This window comes from Grammomys surdaster, unplaced genomic scaffold, assembly GCF_004785775.1.
Source record: "Grammomys surdaster isolate TR1022 unplaced genomic scaffold, NIH_TR_1.0 373, whole genome shotgun sequence".
In the NCBI taxonomy this organism is placed as follows: domain Eukaryota; kingdom Metazoa; phylum Chordata; class Mammalia; order Rodentia; family Muridae; genus Grammomys; species Grammomys surdaster.
Genome location: NW_021604792.1, coordinates 9,127,075 through 9,146,420, shown reverse-complemented (window position 1 = coordinate 9,146,420; position 19,346 = coordinate 9,127,075). Strand labels below are relative to the sequence as shown.

Here is a 19,346-nt window from a genome sequence, read left to right as displayed (position 1 = left end):
ATTTTTTTTAAAAAGTGTTCACTCAATCTTCCTCTTATTGTTATTCTATGTGTTCCTTAATTTTATCTTTTTAAAAAGTTACTTTTATAAAATGTCATACACATAGCAAATACACTGCATATTAATGGAATCCATGACTAAATTATTGAGACTTCTCTTAGCACTTACTTTGAACAGTAACAAAGACATCTGGTTCCACAGAGTTTAGTGTTTCAGGTGAGGAGGAACATAGTACAATGAAAAAAATCTGATTCAAATTTGTATTTTAATATATTTGACTTTATTATTTCTGACATTACATCTATGTGAAATTTAAGGGTATATGAATGATGATATAGGCATAGAGACTATCTGGATTAGATTGTAATACTTCTTTTAAAACAACTTCAAATAAAAATATGGGGCTGTATTCATAGACAGATCTTTATAGATTTAGTGTGGGACTAAAGTTGAAAAAAGACAAAAACTTAGGTCTAAGAATTTACCTAAGTATATGTGAATATCTACTCAGTTGAAGGAGTTCCAATCAAAGCTAAAATTACAGTAGAAACAAGCAAGATAAATATGGAAAAGAGTCATTTTCTGTGAAAGTGTGTTTGAGAACTGATCAGCGAGGCAAATTGCTAGAAGTGTGGATTCCATTTTTCTATGTAACTGATTACAGGATTGATCAAATGTACCTGATACTGGTAATAGCAGTATTTATAACTGGAATGCTGGGGAATATGTTCATTGGACTGGTAAATTGCTCTGACTGGGTGAAGAACCAGAAAATCACCTTCATCAACTTCATCCTGCTCTGTCTGGCAGCTTCCAGAATCAGCTCTCTGTTGGTGGTATTTATTGATGTAACCATACTAGAACTAGCTCCTCATTTGTATTATTCTTACAGTCTAGCAAAGTGCTCTGACATATTCTGGATTATAACTGATCAACTGTCAACATGGCTTGCCACCTGCCTCAGCATTTTCTACTTATTCAAAATAGCCCTCTTCTCCCATCCTCTTTTCCTCTGGTTGAAGTGGAGATTGAGAGGAGTGCTTGTGGTTTTTCTTGTTTTTTCTTTGTTCTTATTGATCTTTTATTTTCTACTGGTTGAAATGTTTCCTATTTGGAGAGATATTTATGTGATACCTAAAAGCAATCTGACTTTCTTTTCAGACAAAACTGAGACCATTGGTTTTCAAAAGATAATTGTTTTTGATATGATGTATTTAGTCCCATTTCTTGTATCTCTAGCATCATTGCTTCTATTGTTTTTTTCCTTGGTGAATCGCTCCCGAAAACTTGTTTCGATTTCTACCACTTCTGAAGATTCCAGAACCAAGATCCATAAGAAGGCCTTGAAAATGCTGGTGTCTTTCCTCGTTCCCTTTATAATTCACATTTTTTGCATGCAGGTGGTACGGTGGTTATCAGTTTTGTTTCCATTGAACAGGCCAGTTAGTTTTGTCTGGTTAACATTAAACGTCTTTCCATTAACTCACTCAATTATTCTCATTCTGGGAAATAGCAAGCTTCGACAGAGAGCAATTCATGTCCTGCAACATCTTAAAAGACGGTTTCAAGAGCTGATCCTCTTCCTCCAGAGTCTCCAGTCTATACTAGGGGACAGATTAACAGGGATACTTGGATGGTCACGGTAAATTGTTCTTCTGCTCAGTTTTTTATGTACTTCTGAATATATATGGACTAGAGCATACTGCTTTTCATGAGAAAAACATAATATCACAGTCAGGTTATAACACACAAACCAATCTTTTTAGAATTCATTTACAAATTTTTGTTACTTTTAGGTTCAAATATTTTAAAGAGAATAGTTAATTTTATAGGCAAAAGATATGAAATTTCAATTTACAGGGAAGTTTTATGATTCATTAGATATCAAAGTTACTTGTAAGCCTCAATTGCGTAGAAGATGGGCAAAATGTTATATGAGATTAAGAAAATCTAAAGTTACAGAGAGAAAAATATCAACTCATATTTTAAATCATGTTAAAGCTGTTTCTCTCACGTTCTCTCTGTATTTATTTACTTTTTATATACAAATATTTTATTTGTGTCTATGTCTTTGAACCATATGTGTTTCTTGTATCTAGGGAGTTCACTAGAGGGAATCAGATTCTCTGGAAATACAGTTAAAAATTGCTGTGAATAACACTGTGGGTACTGGAAATGAACCTGAGTCCTCTGCCTGGACAAGCGCTCTTCCCTGCTGAGCCATCTTTTCAGTCTCCACAGCTCAGACCCATTGCTGTTTTGGTAATTGTGTAATGATGATGTTACAGTCTGAGGTTTGTATCATAAGGCGGATGGGCTGGTTATAATCATAGTCTAATGTTCTTATACAAACCCAAGTTTTGTTATTGATCGTATTCATTCATGAGTTTCTTCCCCCACAGCACTAATGTAGTATTTTTATCAATTATATGTGAATGTCCTACAATGCAATATGAAAATTCTTACTTTCTGCTTCTTGAAGGGCTATCCTCTCACCACTGCACAGCCCACACCACCCAAAAAGAGAGAAAACACCTAGTCCAATTTGGGTTTTCCACATATTCATTGGAGCATGTCCAAACTTCCAGTGGGCAGCCCCTTAAAGAAAACTGAGCCACCACCTCAACATAACCACCATAGGTCATCAAAGGCAAAAAACTTTAGGATTTTTATCACACTTTAAAGGGCAGTTTTCAATAGCTTCCTGCGTGGACTGTTTCTGTTTATTTTGTGGGATTGGGAGAATGTATCAAGAGGTTGTCACAGAAAATTTTGACACCTCTCATTCTCAGTTATGAATCTAAAGTCAAAATATTATAATACCACTGCAAAAGATATTTCCTGGCCTATACAAGCTTGCAGCAACATGGACCAGTGAGATCAACATTATGCCTAGCAACAAAGTGGACAACAAACATCATCAGGGACTCAGGTGGCCTTACAGACCATGGATATCAACATTACTTCTGGCAGCAAGAACCAGGGTATTTTCATGAGGCTTAATCCAGAAAATGAACTTTTTAAAATCTTAGATATCCAGATGTTGCTCAATCAGAGTGATAGTGTGGTTGGGCACCATATTTGGGGACAGACCTTCAAGAGTTCCAGGCTGCTGTATATAACCCTGTCTTTAGTGTCAGGTCCACTTAGTGTCAGGGCGTGGCCATCATGTGTGTAGCCTATGGGCAGCAATGCATCCTTGTATTTTCCAACCCCTAGCAGGTTAAGATGCAGTGAAGACCTCCGCAGAGGGGAGACCCTCACTCAAGTCTCAGAAAGTCGCGACCACCCAGTAATCTGCTCGAGACACCATGTACTGGAGCAATTGCAAGGTTGTTTATTAGGGCGTGTGACAACTAGCTGCCGGTCAATTCGTATGCCCACGCAGGAGCTGAATTGACCCCGACTGCCAGTTTGAAAGGGGTTTTAAAGGGAAAAACCACAAACCAAGGAAATGAGGAGGGGGTGAGGGGGTTGCTAGGGTGGTGTAACATGAAAATAGTGGAACATTCTAAAGGAACCCAACCTACGGGAGTCAGGGTCAGGTGAAAACTCTCTGTACGCTTATCTTTCTCAAGAATGTGGTCCTGCCCTGTTACTTCGGCCTTGCCCTGTCACTGCGGTTTCCAGCTTGGTTCCACCTAGTTTACTTACATTCTTTCCTAACTCTTTGCAGATAGGCCAGTTCCAGTAATGGTGACTGGTCTTTCCACATTCCTAAATTGTTTCATGCCTCAGTTTCTCCATGTCTTTATAAAGAAAGTTTAAAGAATACTTTATATGTCTAAAAAGAATTCTGTATATCCAGTATATATAATTTTTCACTCTACAGCAGCAGCATCAGTGGTTCCATAACTCTGGGCAGCCTATCAGGTATCACCTGGGCAAGGCAGGCTCAGTGGTGGACCAAGCTTCCATGTGGGATGAGGGCCAGCCCTACTTGGCAACAACATGTGACTTTGTCTGCACTCCCACATCTGTGGCTGCTATTCCTTTTCTAGTTCTGCTTCCCTCAGGTCTCACATGACTCCATTCCACCATCATTTCATCAAGTTCTACAAAATCAATTTTTTATAGCATGATCCTGAAGAATGAAAAACTATAAAGACCATTTTATAAAATATACATAGGTTCTTCTTTAGGTTTTTCTTTAAAGGTCATGGAAAATTTTCTCTGAAGCAGGCTAAGAATGTGGACAGGCTAGTTACGGGAACTGGCTAACCACAAAAAGAGAAGAAAAGAATGCAAGTCAGGTAGGTCTAACCAAGAAGCTGGTGACCACAATGACATGGCAAGGCCACAATGACATGGCAGGACCACATTTTTGAGAAGAATAGCTATACAGAGTGTTTTTCACATGACCCTGACTCATATAGGTTGGGTTCCTCTGGAATTTTCTGCTATTTTATGTTATGTCTCCTTAGCAACCCCCTTGCCCCCTCCTCACCCTGGTTTATGACATGTGTAAGATGTTTCCCACTCCCTACCTTGGTTTATGACTAACTACTGTCACTTCCTGGTTTCCCCCTTCAACCCCTGGTTTGCGATTTTCTCTTTTAAATATCCCTCGCTCCCCGAGCCTCGTGGTTGATGCTCCCCTTGTGAGCATCGGCCTCAGTTCGAAATCCGGAAATAAAGTCTTTTGTGGTTTGCATCCAGTTTTGGTGTCTTGCGAGTTATTAGATGATCATGACATCCCAAGACTTGAGTGAGGGTTTCCCCGGAGTGGGGGTCTTCAATCCTATAAGAACTGCCTTTTATAGTTTACTCTGGAGTTACTGCAGACTCTAAACTCTCATCCTCCGCTGCCTTCTTCTAAAAGGCTGTATGGACTTTCAGCCTTCCTGGAGTGGCCCCACAGCTTAAATTATTTCTCTCTCTCTCTCTCTCTCTCTCTCTCTCTCTCTCTCTCTCTCTCTGTGTGTGTGTTTTGTTCAGAAGCTAAATTTTAATAAACAGTCCATAAGATATTTCAACAAGGCTGCGTGAACCTCTCTATCTCTCTCTGTCTCTCTTTCTCTCTCTTCCTCCCTCTATTTTTTCCATCCCTCCCTCTCTTTTTTCGTCTTCTCTCCCTCACAAATGTTTTAAAATAAAATCCCAGGAGTCCTACTGAGAATCTGCCTCCCAGCCTCTGATTTTTATTTGTATTAAATCTGCTTTCTGCAACAATCAGGTGCACATATGGTGGAGTCACATGAACTAAATGGCTTCTTTTCTCAGCAAGCATTTGCATGAAGCTCATATAACATTTTAGTGAGTCAGAACAGAGGGAAAAGGCAATGCTGAGGTTTTATACATACCAAGTCTTTAGCTGTAAACTGTTCAGCCAAACTTTCCAAAAGACAAGTCTCAGTAATCTGAGGAAGTAGTAGTAACATTCCAACAAAATGAACTGAAAAAAAAAAAGTTAGTATTTTATCAAAGAAGGCAGGAAAAAAAGGCGAGCCTTTATTAATCCAATGAACATAACATAGAATCTAAATCTAATCTTACCCCATTTGTGAACGATATTATTTTTATTTTAACAGAGAAGAACACAGTTTAGAAAAGACAGAAATACATCCTTAAGGGAACTCTGTCCTTAAGCAGCAAGCAGCTTTTCTGAGCTAAGCCTTGTTATGCATAGTTAGCCAAGACTCTCTCAGTAATCAGCATACTGGACTCGAAAACTCAATTTTCATCCACTCAACTTTAACAGAGAGCCTTCCTTTTCTATTTTAAAAGAGTCACCAAGGTTCCAAATTAGTTGACACTGAGAGTCCTCCTGTGGAGTTCCTAGCCCCTTCAGGGCTCTCAATCCTTTCCCCAACTGTTTGTTTCATAATACTCCCTGAGTGCTGTGCTGATGTTTGGCTGTTGGGTCTCTGTATCTAGTTTAGTTATCTGCTGAGTAGAGCCACTCAGAGAACAGTCATGCTAGACTTTTGTAATGCAATTCCTTTCGGGTCTGGGACACCTCACTCAGGATGATAGTTTCTAGTTTCATCCATGAATTTGTAAAATTATGATGTTTTTGTATTTAATATCTATGTGGAATCCTATTTCTTTGTTCAAATAAACCACGATTTCTGTGTCCATTCTTTGGTTGAGGGAAATCTGGGTTACTTTCAGTTTTTGGCTATTAACAATAGAGCTGGTATAAATACAGTTCAGCAAGTGACTTTGTGGGATAATGGAACATTTTATTTATTTATTTATTTATTTATTTATTTATTTGGATATTTTATTTACATTTCAGATGTTCTCTTCTTGATCAGGGAACATTTTTTAGGTATATTCCCAGAAGTAGTATAGGTGGGTCTTGAGGTACCACTACTCCTAATTTTCTGAGAAACTGACAGATGGATTTCCAGAGTGGTTGTAGAACTTTGCACTCCCACCAAAAGAGGAATATTTTCTTTACTCCCTTACCAGCATGTGCAGTCACTTGAATTTTTGATCTTAGTCATTCTGGTTAGAGTATGGTGAAATCTCATGATCAGTTTGATTTTGACTTCCTTGATGACTAAGGACTTTCAACATTTCTTTAAGTTCTTCTTGGGCATTTTAAATTTCTCTGTTGTAAATTCCCTGTTTAGATCTGTACCTCATTTTATCTCCTTTTTAATTTTTAATTTTAATTTTATTTTTTACGTATTCACTTTAAATCTAGATTACTCCACCATTTAAGGTCCCCCCCGACTCTCACAGTCCTTCGTCCAAGCCTCCTTCTCCTTCTTTTCTGAGGGGAAGAAAAAACTTTAATTATAAAATAAGTACAATTATATGATACTGAACACAATATTTAACACCCTAAATAGAGGCGCAAATTGTGTTTCCCTCTGTTTCATATTTTAGAACATTTGAAACTTTTAAAATATATTTTGCACATTTATTTAATTTCTGCTGTTTATAATATTATAACAACATGTAAAATTAGATGAGTTAGGGATGATGAGCGAGAAACATTTCTTGCTGCCAAGACTAATGACACTTACTTGATCTTTAGAACCTACGTGGTGAAAAGAACCAAATTCACACTGTCTTCTAACTTTCATCTGTGTGTTTTATCATTTAAATGTATACACACACACACACACACCCCACTGTTTATATAACAAATGAATGATTTTAAAAGTTTGTGCTGATTATGTGTTGACCCACTCACAAAATATTGCAAATTTCTATTTCTTTGACAGTCAGTGGACTCTCAGCCCTGGTACATGATGACAAAAAGAAGCATCAATGTGTGTGTAATTAGCTCATCTCTCATGAGCTCTACTCATTTTACATTTTTAAAATTTAAACATAGTTATAGCACATGGCTGAAAAATGATATAAACATATAATGTATTTGCAAATATACATTATATAGTACTAAAATTATAATTTTATTTAAGAAAATTAAATTCTGAAACAAGTACTTTGGGTATCATAGTTATAATTAAGTAGCTCATGATTCTCAGCATCTTCCAAACTCTTTCTCAATTAAACATAAAACAAAAAATCATTTTAGTTAACCTGATATCTAAAATATGCTATATCTTATCTAACTTTATAATTTTAAATTATACGTGTATTGTGCTTCTCATGTGAAATATTTGCATATAACTTTTATCAAATATAACAAACAAAACTGATAAAGCAATGCAAAACAATTTCTTAAAGAAAATTAATAATCATGGAGAATTTCTTATCAGAAATTTCTCATCAGAATTTCTTATCAGGTTTTTTTTTAGAATATGCAAGATCATCTGCAATAAGTTTTAGGGACCCATGATGTGTACCTGTGCTTCAGCCACCATAGCACAGAGAGGTCCCTCTCAGGTTTGTGTTTCCCAAGATCAAGACACAAGAGTGTCCTGAAGGAAAAACTGGTGCAACAATCTCGTAGGAACAGATCAAAAGAATATTCTTCAATAATTCACTCCTCCAAATTTGCATGAAAAGAGCTAGACAAAAATGGCACAGAGAAGGACATAGGTGATCATTGTTTGCAAGATGTTGATGTGGGCCTTGGCCAGGGCATCTCTGCATCTTTGTGAATGCTGTTGCACCTTCTTGTAATGTCTCCATATGAGCAGGAGAAAAGTTGACTGGGAATGTGTAAAGGGTATGGAGGTGAAAATATAGTTTATGGCTATAATAATACTGTAAAGTGATGAAGTGTTATTCAAAGTGAAATCATATAGCAGAGGTCCTCTGTTGTCACGCATCTGGGTATCAATGTATGAGTTTATCAGAAAAGTGTTTAGAAACAAGAGGGCCAAAAACATGAGCCAAATCCCTGAAACAACCTGGTTAATTCTCATCTTTAAGTAAACAAAAATAGAGTTAGAAAAATTAGCTATATTAAGAAAATAAAAAGGGCAAGGCATGCAGCATGCCACATGCTAAAATGATTGCTGAAAATCAAATAGAAATTAATCAATTTAAGCACTCTTTTAGTTAAAAAGACATATAAGTACTATGTAGACACTGAAATATCAGTCAACACTGTCATAAGAATTCTGTCATAAGATTCTGGAGAAAGCCAAGGCTGTGAGTATTTGATTCAGTGCAGAGATCTTTCTTCTCTTGACCCAGTGCATGCAGTTCACCAGAGATACGAATCCATTTCCAATCTATCCTATTATTATTTCTACAATTACAATGAATATAAACATGCTCTGTATGATTCCATCCATTGTCTGTACTGTGGGACTGTGTAAGGGTATCCTGGGTCATGGCTGAGCAGGGTGCCTAGAACCCCGAGACTCTGATTGAGAACCGGCAGGAGTTCGGTGCTCCCCAGAATCCAGGGTCCTGAAAAGCAGTCACATCTCCATAGAATTACATTGTTCAGTCACATAGGCTAGAGGGTAGGCATCAGGGCCTAGGGATTTACATACTAATGAAGGCCAGAGGGCAGACCAAATTAAGCATGCCTCCCCAGATCCTCCCCCTTTCTCCCTCCCTATATAACTCAGGACTGCCCTGAGAGCACACCACCTTTCAAACTCATTGCCATGTCAATAAATCTAAATGCCTTCAGCTCCACTTGTCTCTTGAAATTCTGGACTCATTGTGTAAGTGGAAAACCCACTTGGCGGGGAGAGGGGGAGAGAAGCTTTTTCCGCCCGCCCCTGTGCTCTCTGTACTCTAGCGTCCACGGGACACTTTTTCTTGACAACAACAGCCTGTGTACTGTCTTCGTGGGGCCCCTGGCCAGCGCCATGTCCTGCACCCGGCGGCGTGCCTGCTCCCGGGACCCTGTGGTTGTCGGGGGCAGCATGTCGGATGTTTAGGCCTCACCGAGTGGGCAAGCCCCAAACCATCAAGAGAGAGTGTTGAGTGCCTCGGTTCCCGAGACGCCCCTGCCCGTGCCGTATCATGTCCGCACCACCGCCCGCGAACCCCGGGCGCGAGCTTTGACCCTTCACTGTAAGGCAAGTTATGATTGATGAGGTCACTGTAGAAAATTTAAAGAGTTCTACCTGAGTCTTGAATCCTCATAATATATTCAATTTTAAAAATGCTCTGTGTAGAAACAAATAGCAAAAATCAAGCTTTGACAATATTTGGCTCACAGTATATCTCTTCTGTGACAGCAACTTTTTTTTCCCATTCATTTTAACAAAGCTCCATCCAGAATACACTAATTCGACCAAGTGGTATGGAGTATTTTTGAGTTATAGTTTTAAATCTTCGGTGAACCTGTGGAGCTAGACAGGTGATAGATGTTTAGTCAGATAATTACTCCTAATGAATATGCATGTAAACATTCTTTGTTGTAAACTTCTATTTCAATTTATGATTTGAATTTTGGTGTGAACTTGTGATGAACCTTGTAACATTTGACCATGTACTCTGAAAGATGCATAAGTTCTGAAGACAAAGACAAAGAAGCAGTAGTCATAGCAGTAGTCATGGTAGTAGTAGAATAGAGTAGTCTTAAATGTAGAAGTTCATTAGGAGCCGCCCTTTCTCCCCTTTCTTTTTTCCTTGCTTAGAATTTCTCCACTTAGAATTTTTTCTTTGTTAGAATTTTTCCCTTTCCCCACCTAGGACCTTTCCACCTTTTCTCTTAGATAGCTTTCATGGGAAACTTTTTACACTTAATAATAAACTATAATGACTTATCTAAGTGTCTTTTCTTCCTGTGACCTCAAATTATCAGACCTGAGTTAGAGGCTAGCAGTGCCTGCCAAGAGAGAGTACAAAGGCTACTTGCCTAATTCTCTGCTGTCCCTGGGCTGAGGTAATAAGTGCTCACAGAAACTGCACTTTCTGGACAGAGAAGATACCAGAGGGCAGGCCAGCTAAAGTAGCCTAACCCTAGGTCTTATCCCCTGCCAATGATGCTCTTCACACCCCCCTTGGCTGCCTCAAGAAGAACCGAGGAGGAGAAAAAACAAGAGACCCCTTCCTTCTCCTCCCACCAAGCCCAGGCTGGCTCCTGGCAGGAAATGAAGCTGAGAATTGTTCTTTTCATGTCTGTGATGATTTGTGGTGGAAATTTTAAGGGAATTGGATTGAATCTGTAAATTGCTGATTGTAAGATGACTATTTTCACTATGATAATCCTATCTATCCATGAGCATGGGAGATCCTTTTCATCTTCTGAGGTCTTTTTCAATTTCTTTTTTCATGGATTGGAAGTTCTGGTTCAACAGATCTTACATTTGCTTGGTAAGAGTTATACCAAGATTCTTTATACTTTTTGTGGCTATTGTGAAGACTAATCTTTGTCTCAATCTGTTTACCATTTATATAAAGAAAGGCAGCTTATTTGCTTTAGTTAATTTATATCCTGCCACTTGGCTGAAGTTGTTTATCAGATGTAGGAGTTCTCTGGTGGAATTTTGGGGGTCACTTATGTATACTATCATATCATCTTCAAATAGTGGTACTTTGACCCCTTCCTTTCCAGTTTATATAACCTGTATATCCTTTTGTTGACTAATTGCTCTAGCTAGAACTTCAAGTACTATAGAGAACAGATAGGGAGAGTGTGGGCAACCTTGTCTCATAAAATATTTTAGTGGGATTGCTTCAAGTTTCTTTCCATTTAATTTGAGGTTGGCTGTTGATTTGCAATATATTACATTTTAAATTAATTTTTATTGGATATTTTATTTGTATTTCAGATGATATCACCTTTCTCCATTTCCCCCCACCCAGAAACTCCCTATCTCATTGCCCCTCCTCCTGCTTCTATGAGGATGTACCCCCACCCAACTTCCCACTCCCAACTCCAATGTCCATGCCCTTGAATTTCCCCATACTGGGGCATCCAGCCTTAATAGGACCAAGGATATCCTCTCCAACCTATGCCCTTTAGAGGGTAATACTTAAAAATATTAAGCTTGGCCTAGGCTTATTCTTAAGCAGCCATCATTTTCTTGACTAGAAGTGGCCAGAGGCCAAGAGCAGGTCTGAGATCCCACTCCTGGTTGGCTCAGATCTCAGCCCTTGCCAGCCAGAAGCACCAGCCCTGGCACCCAAGAATCGCCAGATCAGTGGTTGGCTCTGCCAATCAACCAGGCTGTCTCTACAATCTTTGACTGAACCCCTGATAATACCTGCCATACACAAGGTTCCCTGTAGAAATGAGACTCTAAACTTAATATTATCTAAAGGCTTTATTTATTTGGAAATGTTCAATTAACCAGATGCCCACACGATTAACATTGTTACCCAATACCTAACCTAGATATTATAACTGCCTTCGACTGATAGAAACATGCAGACATCCTCAGCCATCTTCTCCTCCTCTCCCTGTTCTCTCTCTCGATCCTCCTCTTTCTCTTCCTCTTCCTTCCTTCACTCCTCCCACATCGCTGAGCTATTGCAAATAATGTAGCAGTAGCAGGAAAGTATTCTGCTACATATCACCCTTCTTGTTTGAAAAGAAAAAACAACTTTTGCTCAAAATAGAAATAAAGCACAACTATACCAATTTTTAACAGTAAGGTATGAGATAGACCTAAAACCCAGTCCAATATATTATCAATAAAAAACCTTTGTCATATATCTTAACTTAAAAGACTATAGTTCTGTACCTGGCTTGTGTTTTGGCTTTAGAATGTATGCCATCTGCAAACCATCTCCTCAAATCCGTTCTCTCAAACTAAATATCCTGGGTTGGCTATGAGACTATAAATCTTCAATCCTGTCAGAAATCCAGAATGACTGAATTAACTGAAAATATGGGAAACACAAAGCATAGCTTCTAAAACTTAGCTCCCAGCTGCAGCTCTGGGATGTAGGGTTTTGGGAGAGGGTATTTACCCACTGCTCTGAGTTCAGTAGTTCCTCTAGGATGGGTCAGGATATGGTGTCTTCACAGGAGGAGACCAGCTAGGAGTCTTCCCCAGCAAAAATGCAATACGAAATTTTATTATGTTTAGGCATGTGGTTTGAATTTCTGATATCTCCATGACTTTAGGCATGAAGGAGTGTTGAGATGATCATGTCCTCTACTGCCTAGAGTTTATTTGTCTAGTGTATTACCTTGGGGGAATTTCATATATTGAAATATACCCGAATCCCTGGAATGAACCCTATAAAAAAAAAAAAAAACAAGAGAAAGCCCTCATATTCATGTAAACTTAAAGTGGTCAGGTAAGAAATAAAGAACAAAACCAAAGATTTCATAGAATTCTATGAAAATGAATACACATTATATCCATACTTACAAGAAAAAGTGAAAGCAGTGTTAAGAGGAAAAGTTATAGCACTAAGTGTCTTAGTAAAACAAATTGGATGGAGAGACCCCTTCCAGGAAACTTAATGGCACATCTGAACATTCTAAAACAGAAAAAACAAAGCCAAGTGAAGTAGACAGCAGGAAATAGTCAAAATCAGGGCTAAAATCAACCAGTTAAAAATGAAGAGAATGATACAAAGAATCAACAAAACCAAGAGCTAGTTCTTTGAGAAAATAAATAAGATTAACACTTACCCAGACTAACTAAAGGGCACAGAGACAGTATCCAACTTAACAAAATCAGAAATGAAAAGGGAGACATAAAAAACGATAATGAGGAGATTTTAAAAATCATCAGAACCTACTACAAAAGTCTATGTTCTACAAGACTGGAAAATCTAGAAGAAATGGATGATTTTCTAGACAGATACCATGTACCAACATTAAATCAAGATCAGGTAAATTATCTATACAGTTCAACAACCCTTAAGCAAATAGAAATTGTCATCAAAAACCTCACAGCCACAAAAAGCCCAGAGCCACATAGTTTTAGTGCAGAATTCTACTGGAACATCAAAGAAGAGATAATACTAATATTCTTCAAACTATTCTCAAAAATAGAACAGAGGGAACACTACAGAATTGGTTCTATGAAGCTAGTTACTCTGATACCTAAACCACACAAAGGTGCAATGAAGAAAGAGAACTTCAAACCAATCTCACTCATGAATATCAGTGCAAAAATACTAAATAAAAATTTCACAAACCAAATGCAAGAACACATCAAAACATTCCTTCACCTTGTTTTGGTTCTTTTATTCTTCTTCTATTTTTCTTGCCTTGCTAGAATGAGTAAAACATTGCAAAATAGAAAACAGTATATATGGGACGACAATTCATAAAACACTTTGTCTCAAAATCAAGAACAATGAATTCAGTGAGAGGTAAGCATCATATTTATTCTCAGCTTTTGTTGACAACTTTTTAATAAAGAAGAATTTATTTCTACTCTCCAGTTTTTAAGACTGTTATAATGTACATTGTACACTTAATCAACATTTATTTTCCATTATAGATTCTTTCATGAATCATTGTTTTCTTGAAATTTCACCTTTAATATATTACTATGTTTCATACTGTTCAGTTTCTTTATTGGGGCATCACTTACTCCTAAATTATAGCATATGGCTGCTAATAAACTAAACTGCTTAAACTAAATTAGACATCTGTTACTCGATGATCTGGTTTGTATATGGCCTGGCCTAATACCACATTTGTCACAAAGATTCATTGATTCTTCATCTCAGAGGTTGTCATCATTATGACTTTTTTCCCATCTTTATTTTTTTTATTGGATATTTTATTTACATTTCATATGTTATCCCCTTAACCCATCCCCCACCCACCCGGGAACCCCCCATCCCCTTACCCCTCCTCCTTCTTCTCTGTGGATGTAACCCCCACCTACCACTCGCACTCCCACTTCCCCAACCTCAAAATTCCCACCCCCTGGGGCGTCCAGCCTTCATGAGGTCAAGGATCTCATCTTCCACCTGTGCCCTGCAGGGCCCTCTACTCTTACATATTCAGGTGAAGCCCTGGATCCCTCCATAAGTGCTCCCAGGCTGGTGGTTAGGACCCTGGGAGCTGTGGTTGGTTGGTATTGTTGCTCTCCTCATGGTGCCACAAACACTTTCAGCTCCTTCAGTCCTCAATCTAACTCCTCCATTGAGAACCTCATGATCAGTTCAATGGCTAGTTGTGAGCATCTGCCTCTGAATATGTCAGACTCTTGAAGGCCTCTGAGGAGACATCCATATCAGGCCCTTATCGGCATGCACTTCATGACTTCCACATCAGCATCTACCTTTGGTGACTGCATATGGGGTGGATACTCAGGTGGAAAGGTCTTCAAATGGCCCCTCCTTCAGTTTCTGTCCCTCACTTTGTCTCCATGTTTGCTCCCTTGAGTATTTTGTTGCTCCTTCTAAGAAGAACTGAATCACCTCCACTTGGTCTTCCTTTATTATGAGCTTCATGTGGTCTGTGAGTTGCATCTTGGGCATTTCAAGGTTCTGGGCTAATATCCAATAATCAGTGAGTGAATACCATGAGTGTTCTTTTGTGATTGGCTTAATTCAATCAGGATGATAATTTCTAGTTCCGTCCATTTACCTAGGAACCTCTCGAATTCATTGTTTTTAATAGCTGAGTAGTACTCCATTGTGTAAATATACCACATTTTTTGAATCCATTCCTCAGTTGAAGGACATCTGGGTTCTTTCCAGCTCCTGGCTATTATAAATAAGGCTGCTATGAACATAGTTGAGCATATGTCCTTGTTATATGTTCGAGCATCTTCTGGGTATATGCCTAGGAGTGGTATAGCTGGATCCTCAGGTAATGCTATGTCCAATTTTCTGAGGAACTGCCACACTGATTTCCAAAGTGGTTGCACCATCTTGCAGTCCCACCAACAATGGAGGAGTGTTCCTCTTTCTCCACACCCTCGCCAGCATCTACTATCACCTGAGTTCTTAATCTTAGCCATTCTGACTGGTGTGAGATGGAATCTCAGAGTTGTTTTGATTTGCATTTCCCTGATGACTAAGGACATTGTACATTTCTTTAGGTGCTTCTCGGCCATTCGAGTTTCTTCCATTGAAAATTCTTTGTTAAGCTCTATACCCCATTTTTTAGTAGGGTAATTTGGTTGTCTGGAGTCTACTTTCTTGAGTTCTTTGTATATATTGGATATTAGCCCTCTATCAGATGTAGGATTGGTAAAGATCTTTTCCCAATTTGTTGGTTGTCGTTTTGTCCTATTGACAGTGTCCTTTGCCTTACAGAAACTTTGCAATTTTATGAAGTCCCATTTGTCAATACTTGATCTTAGAGCATATGCCATTGGTGTTCTGTTCAGGAACTTTTCCCCTGTGCCCAAGTATTCGAGGGTCTTCCCCACCTTCTCTTCTATTAGTTTCAGTGTATCTGGTTTTATGTGGAGGTCCTTTATCCACTTAGACTTGAGCTTTGTACAAGGAGATAAGAATGGATCAATTTTCATTCTTCTGCATGTTGTCCTCCAGTTGAACCAGCACCATTTGTTGAAAATGCTGTCCTTTTTCCACTGGACAGTTTTAGCTCCTTTGTCAAAGATCAAGTGACCATAGGAGTGTGGGTTCATTTCTGGGTCTTCAATTCTATTCCATTGATCTTCCTGCCTGTCTCTGTACCAATACCAGGTAGTTTTTATCACTATTGCTCTGTAGTACAGCTTGAGGTCAGGAATGGTGATTCCTCCATAAGTTCTTTTATAGTTGAGAATAGTTTTCGCTATCATGGGTTTTTTGTTATTCCATATGAATTTGAGAATTTCCTTTTCTAACTCTGTGAAGAATTGAGTTGGGATTTTAATGGGGATTGCATTGAATCTGTAGATTGCTTTTGGCAAGATGGCCATTTTTATTATATTATTCCTGCCAATCCATGAGCATGGGAGATCTTTCGATCTTCTGAGATCTTCTTCAATTTCTTTCTTCAGGGACTTGAAGTTCTTGTCATACAGGTCTTTCACTTGCTTGGTTAGATTCACACCAAGGTATTTTATACTATTTGCAACTATTGTGAAGGGTGTCATTTCCCTAATTTCATTTTCAGTCTGTTTATCTTTCATGTAGAGGAAGGCTACTGATTTGTTTGAGTTGATTTTATAACCAGCCACTTTGCTGAAGTTGTTTATCAGGTTTAGGAGTTCTCTGGTGGAAGTTTGGGGGTCAGTTAAGTATACTATCATATCATCTGCAAATACCGATATTTTGACTTCTTCCTTTCCTATTTGTATCTCTTTGACTTCTTTTTGTTGTCTAATTGCTCTGGCTAGGACTTCCAGTACTATATTGAATAGGTAGGGGGAGAGTGGGCAGCCTTGTCTAGTCCCTGATCTTAGTGGGATTGCTTTAAGTTTCTCTCCATTTAGCTTGATGTTGGCTACTGGTTTGCTGTAAATCGCTTTTACTATGTTTAGGTATGGGCCTTGAATTCCTGATCTTTCCAAGACTTTTATCATGAAGGTATGTTGAATTTTATCAAATGCTTTCTCAGCATCTAGTTAGATGGTCATGTGGTTTTTTTCTTTGAGTTTGTTTATATAGTGGATTACATTGATGGATTTCCGAATATTGAACCATCCCTGCATTCCTGGGATAAAACCTACTTGATCATGATGGATGATTGTTTTGATGTGTTCTTGGATTCGGTTTGCTAGAATTTTATTGAGTATTTTTGCATTGATGTTCATAAGGGAGATTGGTCTGAAGTTCTCTTTCTTTGTCGGGTCTTTGTGGGGTTTGGGTATGAGTGTAATTGTAGCTTCATAGAATGAATTTGGTAGTGTTCCTTCTGTTTCTATTTTGTGGAATAGTTTGAAGAGAATTGGTATTAGGTCTTCCTTGAAGGTCTGATAAAATTCAGCACTAAAACCATCTGGTCCTGGGCTTTTTTTAGTGGGGAGACTTTTAATGTCTGCTGCTATTTCCCTAGGGGTTATGGGACTATTTAGATGGTTTATCTGCTCCTGGTTAACTTTGGGACCTGGTATCTGTCTAGGAAATTGTCCATTTCTTCCAGGTTTTTCAGTTTTGTTGAGTATAGGCCTTTGTAGTAGGATCTGATGATTTTTTGAATTTCTTCAGTTTCTGTTGTTATGTCTCCCTTTTCAGTTCTGATTTTATTAATTTGGATACTGTCTCTGTGCCCTCTGGTTAATCTGGCTAATGGTTTATCTATCTTATTGATTTTCTCAAAGAACCAACTCCTGGTTTTATTGATATTTTATATTGTTCTTTTTGTTTCTATTTGGTTGATTTCCCTGAGTTTGATTATTTCCTGCCTTCTACTCCTCCTGCGTGTATTTGCTTCCTTTTGTTCTAGAGCTTTTAGTTGTGCAGTCAGCTTGTTAGTGTGTGCTCTTTCCAGTTTCTTTTTGTAGGCACTTAGAGCTATGAGCTTTCCGCTTAGCACTGCCTTCATGGAGTCCCACAAGTTTTGGTATGATGTGTCCTCATTTTCATTGAATTCTAAAAAGTCTTTTATTTCTTTCTTTATTTCTTCCTTGACCAAGTCATCATTGAGTAGAGAGTTGTTCAGTTTCCATGTGCATGTGGGTTTTCCATTGGTTTTGTCATTATTAAAGACCAGTCTTATTCCGTGGTGATCTGATAAGATGCAAGGGATTATTTCAATCTTTTTGTATCTGTAGAGGCTTGTTTTGTGACCAATTATATGGTCTATTTTGGAGAAGGTACCATGAGGTGCTGAGAAAAAGGTATATTCTTTTGTTTTAGGATGAAATGTTCTATAGATGTCTGTGAAGTCCATTTGTTTCATAACTTCTGTTAATGTCAAAGTGTCTCGGTTTAGTTTCTGTTTCCATGATCTGTCCATTGCTGAGAGTGGGGTGTTGAAATCCCCCACTATTATTGTATGAGGTGTAATGTGTGTTTTGAGCTTTAGTAAAGTTTCTTTTATGTATGTAGGTGCCCTTGCATTTGGAGCATAGATGTTCAGAATTGAGAGTTCACCTTGGTAGATTTTTCCTTTGATGAGTATGAAGTGTCCTTCCTTATCTTTTTTGATTAATTTTGGATGAAAGTTGATTTTATTTGATATTAGAATGGTTACTCCAGCTTGTTTCTTGGGACCATTGGCTTGGAAAATTGTTTTCCAACCTTTTATTCTGAGGTAGTGTCTGTCTTTGTCACTGAGATGTGTTTCTTATATGCAGCAAAATTCTGGGTCTTGTTTGTGTATCCAGTCTGATAGTCTGCGTCTTTTTATTGGGGAATTGAGACCATTGATGTTAAGAGATATTAAGGAAAAATGATTGTGGCTTCCTGTTATTTTTGCTATTAGAGGTAAAGTTATGTTTGTATAGTTATCTTCTTTTGGGGTTGTTGGAAGATTACTTCCTTGCTTTTTCTAGGTTGTAGTTTCCCTCCTTGTGTTGGCGTTTTCCATCAATTATCCTTTGAAGTGCTGGGTTTGTGGGAAGATATTGTGCAAATTTGGTTTTGTCATGGAATATCTTGGTTTTACCATCTATAGTGATTGAGAGTTTTGCTGGGTATAGTAATCTGGGCTGGCAATTGTGTTCTCTTAGGGTCTGTATGATGTCCGTCCAGGCTCTTCTGGCTTTTAGAGTCTCTGGTGAGAAGTCTGGTGTAATTCTTATAGGTCTGCCTTTGTATGTTACTTTACCTTTTTCCCTTACTGCTTTTAGTATTTTTTCTTTGTTTTGTGCATCTGATGTTTTGATTATTATGTGACGGGAGGTATTTCTTTTCTGGTCTATTCTATTTGGTGTTCTGTAGGCTTCTTGTATGTTTATGGGCATCTTGTTCTTTAGGTTAGGTAAGTTCTCCTCAATAATTTTGTTGAAGATATTTACTGTCCCTTTAAGTTGGGAATCTTCATTCTCATCTATACCTATTATCCTTAGATTTGGTCTTCTCATTGTGTCCTGGATTTCTTCGATGTTTTGAGTTAGGAGTTTTTAGCATTTTGCATTTTCTTTGACAACTGTCTCAATATTTTCCACCGTATCTTCTGCATTTGAGATTCTCTCTTCTATCTCTTGTATTCGGTTGGTGATGCTTGCATCTATGACTCCTGA

General features: G+C 38.2%; 1 protein-coding gene and 1 pseudogene across 1 annotated transcript; one reads left to right on the top strand and one right to left on the bottom strand.

Annotated features, from left to right (window-relative positions):
* Positions 1-674: 674 nt before the first annotated feature.
* Positions 675-1,646, top strand: LOC114632405 (taste receptor type 2 member 42-like). Its single transcript, XM_028780914.1, has one exon. It carries the CDS (start codon positions 675-677, stop codon positions 1,644-1,646), a length of 972 nt encoding a protein of 323 aa, XP_028636747.1.
* A 6,086-nt stretch (positions 1,647-7,732) lies between these two features.
* On the bottom strand, positions 7,733-8,669 carry LOC114632361 (annotated as a pseudogene).
* Between the last annotated feature and the right edge of the window lie 10,677 nt (positions 8,670-19,346).